The sequence below is a fragment of the Giraffa tippelskirchi genome, chromosome 10, assembly GCF_054371585.1.
Source record: "Giraffa tippelskirchi isolate mGirTip1 chromosome 10, T2T-mGirTip1v1.2.pri, whole genome shotgun sequence".
Classification (NCBI taxonomy): Eukaryota; Metazoa; Chordata; class Mammalia; order Artiodactyla; family Giraffidae; genus Giraffa; species Giraffa tippelskirchi.
In genome coordinates this window covers 107,460,525-107,471,354 of record NC_137284.1, presented here as the reverse complement: position 1 = coordinate 107,471,354, position 10,830 = coordinate 107,460,525, and the positions used below count along the sequence as shown (strand labels likewise).

At 33.8% G+C, this 10,830-nt stretch overlaps 1 protein-coding gene across 9 annotated transcripts in view; it reads right to left on the bottom strand.

Moving 5' to 3' along the window:
- Positions 1-5,741: 5,741 nt before the first annotated feature.
- DPY19L2 (dpy-19 like 2) overlaps positions 5,742-10,830 on the bottom strand; it is a 79,798-nt gene continuing 74,709 nt past the window's right edge. For 4 of the 9 annotated variants that reach the window (XR_014066781.1, XM_081534250.1, XM_081534251.1 and 1 more), the window contains 2 exons: positions 9,507-9,632; positions 5,742-7,776 (listed from right to left, as the gene is read on the bottom strand). Coding sequence is in view for 7 of the 9 variants with exons in the window: in XM_081534250.1 (XP_081390376.1) it covers positions 7,626-7,776; positions 9,507-9,632 (277 nt within the window). In the remaining 2 variants the exon portion in view is untranslated. Of the gene's footprint in view, positions 7,777-9,506; positions 9,633-10,494; positions 10,647-10,830 lie in introns of those variants that run through there. The other 5 variants (XM_081534252.1, XM_081534253.1, XM_081534255.1 and 2 more) reach the window with 3 other exon arrangements.

Here is a 10,830-nt window from a genome sequence, read left to right as displayed (position 1 = left end):
CTTATTAACATCTAGGTCAATGTTGACTCAGTGTCTGGATCTCATGGATGGTACTTTCTAACACCCTTCCACATGGGACATCTTATTTAGGCACACAATTCAAGGTGAGGAAGGTGTTATAACCAGTTTACAGATGAAGAAACAGAGCCTGAGAGGTAACAGATTGGAGAGTAAGGCATGCATGTCTTTCCATTCCAGAGGCCTAGCTTTCCTTTAGACCCTGCTGCTTTCAGGATCTGCCCATCTCTCCAACTTACGGTAAATACCTCAACACCCAGGTGCTCTCACTGAACCAAAGTGCAGTTCCTGGATTGAGCCATGTCCCCTAATGATCCCATGCTGTGGCACATGCTGCCTCCTTTACCTGGAAAGACCCCCACCACCACCGCGGTCCCCTTTACTTGGTTACTTCCTGTTTTCCCTTTAAGATCAGATCAAGCAGCACCTCTGCTAGGATATCTTTTATGAAAGGACCCAGTCGTCTTTCCTTCCATTGTGCTCCAGCACTGATCACAGCACAATGATTATCACCTGCTATCTGAACAGACTCTTTTTTTTTTTTTAATTATTTATTTGGCTATGCCAGATCTTAGTTGCAGCATGTGGGATCTAGTTCCCTGACCAGGGATTGAACCCGGGGCCCCCTGCTTTGGGAGCACAGAGTCTTAGCCACCGGGCCACCAGGGAAGTCCCTGAACAGACTCTTGTATATTGTATCTATACAGTTGGCAAACAATGTACTTTGAAAAGATCAAAGACAGGACTCTAAGAGCTACAGAGCATACCAAGAGTATTAGATAGCAAATATTAATACTTGATTAGATCTTATTTCAAAGAAAAGCAGTGTACCCTATTAATATTAGTGAAACATGCTAGAAATTTTGCTTTTGAAAAAACATCTAATGGATATATACAGTATTCTATTAACTGTATTTTGTATTTTTTCTAATCTTTGTAGTTAACAACAGGGGAGAAAAGGAGGTAATATAGCACGATACAAGAGCAACAGGGAGGCTAATTTGAAGTTCTAAACAAGGTACTGCTGAGTAATAAAAATCTTGACCTTTGAAAAAATAAAAACAAATTTGCATTTATCTTAACTATTAAACAACATGAATATTTGATATGCAGAGGCTGTCAAATACTCTGATGGGTTGCAAAAACAGAATTCTCATCACATGGAGGCTATCTTAAGGATATGAAGAAGCCACATTATAGTGCACATTTTAAAAAAATATTCTGAATTGTAACAAAATTTCTATGAATGATGTCTTTCTTCAGTCTATAATGTAATTTATAAAAAGGTATACCACTCCTGAAAGATCATGCACTTTCTTTTCACTACTATTATGGATTTTCCAACTTGCCCTTTATGAACATGAATTATGTTTATAGAAAAAAAATTTAAAATAAGAATAAAAAATAATAATCACTTTCTATCCAGTTTGGTTGTTCAATACAGGCACTGTCATATCATCTGCCATTTAAAGAAACTAAGTAATACATTACACAAATGTATGCTCATCTACAATTTGAGAATTTGACAAGTTGTACTCCAGTCTGATGATGCTTGTTTAAGCACCCTAGAACCACTAAAAGAGAATCTGAGGTTTAAGAACCACTGATGTGGTATCAAGGCTTTACTTTGAAGGGTGTAAAATATATCAAACATTATCAAGTATGCACACATCTTAATTACAAAGTGAAAACTTACATACTTAACACCCAGTTAACAACAGGGACATTAAAGCACCCAGGGTTCCTCTGGATTGCACTCTCTCTAGAAGTGATTGCTGGCCTAATTCTTGTATGAATTATGCCTATGTTTTATTGTTTTGCTATACATGTATCTCCTAATATTCTTGTTTTGCTTTTAGGCCATATACAAATATCATATATACTTACACATGCATACTGATACAACCATTGGTAACTTTTTTATTCTTTTTTCAAAAATTTATGTATCTATTTCTGGCTGCTGTGGGTCTTCATTGCAGAGTGGGCTTTCTCTAGTTGCTGTGAGCAGGGGCTACTCTGTGTGGTGAGCAGGCTTCTTACTGTGGTGGCTTCTCTAGCTGCAGAGCACAGGCTCTAGGCAGGTTTCAGTAGTTGTAGCATGTGGGATCTTTTCAGACCAGGGATTGAACCCATGTTCCCTGCATTGGCAGAGAGATTCTTAATCACTTGGCCACCAGGAAAATTCCAAGTTTTTCATTCTTAACCTTATATTTGAGATTCATTCCTATTGACATGTGAATAGATGATTTACCCCTGTATAATATTCCATTATATGGAACTATTTTGTTTTACTCACTCACTCTATTGGTGCCTTTAGGTTGTTTCCAGCCCCCTCCACCAGGTAAAAATAATGTTTCCATGAACATTCTTGGGTTTGAAAATTTAATAATTCTGCCTTCTATAACCTATAAAAAGCAGCCCAGATGAAATCAATAATAATGGTTTAAGAAATTTCATACATAAAACACAATTTACAAAGTCAGTGATGTCCAAGCATGAAATTACGATCATTGAATCCTTATTTAAAAGCAGTGGAAGCACTGAGATTTTTAAACGTGGCATTTAATATTAAATATGACATACTGGATATACTATAAAGTATATTATATAGTATAAAGTATATAGTATAAATTAGAAACTATTTTAGACAGCCTGAAGCATCATGCCCAGCTTACTAAGGAGTAAGTAAACTAATATGGCATTTTTATCAACTTTACGGAATACTTAATGACAAGACAGACTCACCAACAATGAGAATCTGTAACACAGCTGGTCTCAGTGCCAGGCTGGGCTTTCGTAAAATATATGCAGACAAATGTAAACAATGTACAAGAGGAGATGCAACCATTTACAAACATGAATAGGTGGGCCAATCACACAAACCATGGGATAAATGCAAATTAAAATGATAATGAATACCATTTTGGGTGTCACAAATTAGCAAAAAATATTAATAAAAAACCCAATGCTAATGAGTGTTGTGAGATGAGCATTATCATACACTGAGTTTTGGTGATGCATACAATACTTTTGCAGAGGTAATTTGAGGCAAACTGCATTGACAGTATCCATAGTGATTTACTGAAAGAAATTTATGGGAATGTACTGTAAAGAAATAATTTGAAAATTAAAAAAAGAATTCATGGCAGTGTTCTATACATATCTTATATATCATATTATGATATCCACATAGTCGCAAAAGTGGAAACAGCTAAACAATGGTTAATATACAAATATCTGTGCATTTATTTATATACAAAATAGGGTATTATGGAGCCATTAAAAACAGTTTGTATGTAACACTTCCATATTTATTACATGAAGAACAAAACATAAAATGGTTTACATTAAAACAACAAAAACTTATGCCTAAAGGTTGGAAGAAAACAATGAGATATTAATAATGTCTTGGTGAACATTTTCCCCTTTTAAATTTTCTGTTTTTTCAAAACTAATTTTCCATAATGAGTTTGTATGGTTTGTATAATACAAACATATAAAATATAAGCATAGTTTTATTATTAAAATTAACACGAAAAGTGAAGTGAAAGTCACTCAATCATGTCCAACTCTTTTTGATATATAGTCCCTGGAATTTCCCAGGCCAGAATACTGGACTGGGTAGCCATTCCCTTCTCCAGGAGATCTTCCCAACCCAGGGATTGAACCCAGGTCTCCTGCATTGCAGGTGGATTCTTTACCAGCTGAGCTACCAGGGAATCCCCCGTGAAAAGTATTCAATGATTTTTGATGTAGTGTTATTAGCAGCAAAAGACTAGCATATAACACATGTATTATTCACTGAAGCTGTTTATTAGCTTCTGACAACTTGGGGTGGAGGGAATTGCTGAGCTTGTGCACAACTCACTTTTATCATGGTTTCAAATAAGTGTGCAAAAATATGACCATAGGAAACTAAGGAAAATGCTTCCTTGCACTGAGGAAAAATCTACCCATTACTCAATGAACAGCATTCATGCATATTTTTTTCAGATTTCCAAAGAATAAATAATAAAATGTACACAGGCAAGAATGTAATAACCTAATTTATATAAAAAAAGTAAGCAGTGGTCCAGTATTCTTACTTATTGACGCTAAAGAAAAGTAGGACTATTTGCATTAGTATATGAACCTATTTACTGGGAAGGAATGGAGACACAGATGTAAACAACAGACTTGTGGCCACAGTGGGGGTAGGAGAGAGTGGGATGAATGGAGAAAGTAGCATCGACATATATACATTGCTATGTGTAACATAGATAGCTGGTGCTAAGTTCCTGTATCATACAGGAAGCCCAGCCAGGCACTCTGTAATGACCTAGAGGGGTGGGAGTTGGGGATGGGAGGGAGGCTCAGGAAGGAAGCTCAAAAGGGAGGTGATGTATGTATAATTTTGGCTGATTTGCATTGTTGTATGGCAGAAACTATAATACTGTAAAGCAGTTAAGTTCAGTTCAGTTGCTCAGTCGTGTCTGACTCTTTGCGACCCCATGAATAGCAGCACGCCAGGCCTCCCTGTCCATCACCAACTCCCGAAGTTTACCCAAACTCATGTCCATCAAGTCGGTGATGCCATCCAGACATCTCATCCTCTGTCGTCCCCTTCTCCTGCCCCCAATCCTTCCCAGCATCAGGGTCTTTTCAGATGAGTCAACTCTTCGCATGAGGTGGCCAAAGTATTGGAGTTTCAGCTTCAACATCAGTCCTTCCAATGAACACCCAGGGCTGATCTCCTTTAGGATGGACTGGTTGGATCTCTTTGCAGTCCAAGGGACTCTCAAGAGTCTTCTCCAACACCACAGTTCAAAAGCATCAATTCTTCGGCGCTCAGCTTTCTTCACCGTCCAACTCTCACATCCACACGACTACTGGAAAAACCATAGCCTTGACTAGACGGATCATTGTTGACAAAGTAATATCTCTGCTTTTTAATACGCTATCTAGGTTGGTCATAACTTTCCTTCTAACAAGTAAGCGTCTTTTAATTTCATGGCTGCAATCATCATTTGCAGTGATGTTGGAGCCCAAAAAAATAAAGTCAGCCACTGTTTCCACTGTTTCCCCATCTATTTCCCATGAAGTGATGGAACCAGATGCCATGATCTTAGTTTTCTGAATGTTGAGCTTTAAGCCAACTGTAAAGCAATTTCCCTCCAATTAAAGAATAATTTTTTTTAAAAAAAGTAGGACTATTTGGAATTCTGAAATGAGACAACACACCAGGTAACACGATATTACAGAACTGGTTATCGGTGGGTAAGGGAGAAAGAGTAAACGGGCTAACAATGGTCGAGAGTCTGTATGTGCTGTAATACATAATCTCACTAATCCTCAAAATGACTCTGCCAAGTAGGTAGTGTGAGTCTCCTTTATGTGTTAAGAAACTGAAGTTTTCAGAGTCAAGCCACACGGCCAAGAATAGTGCCTGACATACAGTAAGTGTTCAATAAATATCTTTTCGATGGATGGTAGGTAATATACCTAGAAAATGAAAGTTATCAGGACTCACACTGAGATCCACATGGTTACAAAGGCACACTACTTCCCCCATAGTACATTGCCTTTTGTGTGAGACCACACAGAATTGTTTTAAAGTGGTTAAAAAAAACACTATCAGTGTAAACATGGTCAGGAAACCATGATTTCTACCTTCATATCAGAGTGATTTCTATTTCCAAATGTGTTTCAGTAAAGAATGAAGAAAGACAGAAAACACATACCAGGATCTTCAAGGGCTTTTTTAATTTAAAACATATATAGTGTGTGAAAATAACATAAATTCATATTAATACATTATATTTATATGAAATATGTTTTAGTTAATCCAATTCATCCATTTTTGTTGCTAAATTCTAGCAACTTCTTTTAAATGTTGCTTATGAAAATACTGTCCAAAATGTGCTACTTTCATTTCATTAATCTTAGGTGTTGTAGCTCTTTTCTTTCTTTATCCCACATATACACCAAATGAAATATTTGAAAATGCTAAAATAATGCTTTCTTAGTGGCTTTGCATCTTGTATTAAAATATTTTACAACTATAAAAGTTGAAAATAATTTTATTGATTCCCTTTATATAAATCCATGTAAATATACTTGTACTGCATATTTTATTAACTGATAAAGTTCTTTAAAAATTCTACCAACTTCTTTAGAATAGTTCCTATGAAAGCATCATCCAAAGTATATTTCAATTTTTGTGTTAGGTGTTCTATCTCCTTTTATTCTTTGCCCCATACTTACATCAAAACAAAGTATCTGAAAATGTGAATATAAATACAATTTTGTATTCTTAGCTGTTCTGTATCTTGTATTAAAATATTTTACAACTATAATAAAAGTTGAAAAATAATTTACTGGTTTTCCTGTATATGTAATTTTCTACATACTATAAATGAACTAATCTATGGAATTCAGTCATTTTGCTATCTCAAACACAGAGGGCCAAAAACAAGGGAATTACAAACATTCCAAGATTATTAAAGTAGATGCACATTAAAATACTACAGATATGGCATATTCAACATCTATCAATCAGAGAGAGTGTTTAACTTTCCAGTTGGCAACCATATTTTCCAGATAACTACCACTTTTCAAAGCATTACTGTTGTGTAGGTTTTATACTGGGAGAGAGGATCTATAAAACATTACTGTCCTCATCCAAAACCAAAACTAAACAAGGACTTAAAACATATTAGTAAAAAAGATGGTGACTGGGGAAAAAATGACTATGACCAACAAGCTACAGGACTTCAAGATGAAAATGCCTTTGCTTCTTCAAATTTTATTTGATAAATTTAACTCGGTTTTCTTTTCTGATTATGCTTAAGCCCTAAATTTGGCTGTGTAGTATATCAATTTTAATTTACTTGGATAGTAAAAGAAAAAAAACCCCACTGGATTCTAAAAGACAGATTAATAATCTGCTGAACTTAAATTGAGAACTGATCAGTGGAAAATATCTGGCTGGATAAATAAATTTTAAAAGATTGAAAACATTGCAAAATAAGCTGTTTTGAAAAATACTTAACTTTAAATGATAAAAAACAAGTTGTTAAAAGCTATTAAAGATCTTTCCTGAGGGCTACTAAAGGCAAAAACAACCTTAATAGACACATGGTTACAAACAAATTTCCTCACAAAGGTAAAGGTTGTGATCAGTACCAGGATCTTAGGGAAGTGTCATTTCAGAAACTGCATTTAGTCTCTTCCAAGTGTTTTAAAGAGTTTGAGTTGGTACATCCTAGAACTAGAGAAAATTCAAAGCAATTCACCTAGTTGGATACAAAAGGACTTATATATTCTTGATTTATTCGATTTAGTTGCTCTTTTACATATATTTTTCCTCTTTAAAACTTTAAGATGAACATTTATTTATGGAATATGAAATGATTTACTCATTTATATGACAAATTTAATAAGGCTGACATTCAATGAAAAACAATGAAATAATTTACCTTTCAGAAATTAGAAAAACTTTAAATCATTTTTCCTATCTTGTTTTTAAGGGTCCCTTATTAAAGCTTGTGATTTTTATTAATGTAAATAAACTAAAGTGATTGTTTTTGTGCACCTCTTTGCACCATAGTGTAAAGGGTAATCTCTTCTCAATTAACCTTTAACACTCTGTACATACTATTCTGAAACACTGTGGTGAAGTATGGCCTCGCATCCTTGAGCAAGACGCTACATAAGGGAGGGTTAGCTGAGTTAGAAGGGTCTTCCACATCCCAAATTTCAAGCATACTGCAACCAGGCCTGAAAAAATAGGCACACACATATATATTAAAAATGCATTCATATCTAGAATAACTATAATTATAAAATAGCTCAGATTTTTAGAGACTAACATTTAATAAATTAAACATCTTAGCACATTTCAAAAAACATGTTTAAAATTCAGATATTAATAATAAAATGAAATTATGCTATATTCTTATATTCCAGTTAACCAAACAGCCAGTATATTATTGAATCAAATAATAAGAGTTCAATGTAATTCAGAAACATATATTTAAAAATCCACCTTCAAAGTGAAACATAAATGAATATATGTTCTAAGCGGTACTGCCATCCAAACATAATACCCATTTACAGTAGAATGAGACAAATTAAAGCAAAGTTAATAGTTAATCTAATTCCTGATGAATTACCTACTTCATATTCTTGAACTTAAATTTTGACTTAAATTAGCATGAAAACATATAAAGTCCAAAGCAGGAAAGAGAAGCTCTTCTGCCAATATTACTCTCAACTCTTCCCTTTCTGAGTTGACTGAATGAGATATTTCTCACTAGAGAATAACCCTGCACAGGAATCATTATATGGAAGAAGTCAGACAAAATCAGTCTATATTGAGGTATAATTTATGTACAACAAAATTCACCCAGTTTATGTGTAAAGTTTCATAAGCGTGGGTAAACGTGTATAGGTGTGTGAGCACCATCATAATCACAACATGGAAAACTTCCATCACCTCAACGAGTTCCCTTGTACCCTTTTATAGTCAATCCTCTCCCCGAAACATCAGCCTAGCTAAGTACTGATCTTCCTTCCACACTATAGTGTTGCCTTTTTAGAATATGCTAGAAAATACATATTTAGCATATGCTACACACATGGTTACTCAAGTGGTAACATTTTTATCCTTTCTACTTCAACCTTTCTTTCATGTATTTGTACTTAAAATGCATCTTCCTGTAGAGAAGCACACAGATGGGTTTTGCTTTTGTATTCAGTCTCAATCTCTGGCATTTGACTGGAGCATATAGTCCCCACTCCCATTTGCAAGTACTGATATACTTCTTCCTATACATTATTTATTAGATTTTAAAACTAGATACAAAAATTAGCTACTAAAATCTTCAAAATTAGCTCTTCAAAGTCTCATATAGCCAATTCTTAATTATTCATAGGAGAAATGAAAATTCTTAATGTTAAGATTAATACAACCAAGGACTTTTTAAATCAAGGAGACTAAACAAAGGCCTGAAGATATTCATTACACATCTCAGAATTTGATGTATTTTTAGGTATTCAAAATTTAGAAATTTAAAACTGTTAATTAGAAACATTTTCTTATTATGTCCTTCTGAGTTATGTGAAACTTTTCTTATATGTCTTATAAATCCAGTGTAAATCAGCTGTAGTAGCACAATGCTAGTATCTCACTTGTCTGTAAATTCAAATCTGTATTTTAGATATCTAATAAAAGTTTAAAAAACTTGAGAATTATGGAAAAAAGCTACATTCAGATGTTAAAATGAGAGAATTAGGATAGCAATACACACTATCATTTCTGTAATTACATTATGCTTAAATAGTATAATTCCATGCAATAATTTTAAATAAAATGCCAAGATAACAATTTAATGGAATTAATTTAAAATTAAAATTTTTAAAGAATCAGGACTGCCGTAATGAAGTAAAACATTCATTGCTTTAAAATATACCATATATATATCATACAGCATAGGGCTCATACTCACTTAGTTCTCACAACACACCATGCCTCTTCTAAAATGTAGTAATTTACATGTAACTCCACCAACTTATCTCTCACTTCTTTTGCAGATTTTCGACTATATGCAGAGTAAACTATTTTTGTCCGAGCTCTTTAAATTCAAACAAGTTAAAAAAATTTTTCTAAATAAGTGATAATAGAGTTGACTAAAGAAATTTTGTTACCAAATTTAAACCCCAATGCCTACTGGATAGAGCACTGACTATACATGACCCCAAACAGCATGAATTATTTGGGGATAGAAATTTCCACATTTTACTTACATTTTAAATGTTCTAAAACTTACAGAAATTTTAATTTTGCAGGTACTGATTATCAGTGTATAAGCCAGTTTAGAGTCTAGAGATAGGTAGCAGTATAATAGTTCAGAATATAAAATTAGCTTTGCATAATTCATAAAATAACTAATCTGGAAGAAATTCAGATAGAGGCTAAATATAGTGAAAATACAGATTTCAGTAGATAATTTCATTTAGAGAAGGTCTGAAAGACATATGAGTTGAAGCTGGATGTAATAAATACAATAATTAGACAGTGGGCATCTACAGTAGTAGTCAGGTAGAGAAAGCACCAACAGAAACTTGAGAGACAGGAATGCTTACCAAAATATGGTAGACAGATGGTTTAGTTCTAAATGGGAGTTTTTATAAAATCCTAAATAAATGATTAGACTTTTCTTAGGAGTTCAAGCATACAGAATGCCCAATCTTCAAAACCAAACATAAAACTTTAAATAATTTAAAATATTACCTTTAACAATAAACCAAAGTCACATTAAAAGGAAAAGATTATCCAATTACTAGGATGATTAAAATAATTTTTAAAAGTCACTTAAGGAAAATAAAACTTTCAGATTTCAGTGGAAACTAGGGTTCCCATAATCAACTAGCAAAAGAGCAACCCAAATTTTCATAAAAGCATTTAACATAGTGGACTTCATAAACTCTTTTTACCTGTGAAAAAAAGGCTAATCTTTGGCCCCAGTAAGATCAAGAGTGGTTTCTTAAATCAGGCAGAGGGGCTGTGGAATCTGGAACAGGGGTTGGCAAATGATGGCCATGAGCCAAGTCTATTCTCTTCTTGTTACTACTATTTAGTAGTGTCACTGGAACAGACACACCCACAGAAACACACAGAGGCTAGTCATAAATGTGATCTATTTTTTTACTTTGAGCAAAATTCAGTTTTGCTTTCTTCAGTTTTCAGTAATTTATTAAGGTTACTTTAACAAGTACATGTTGTAATTTCTGAATTGTTATTACTTTTTAACTTCTAGAATGAACATGAGG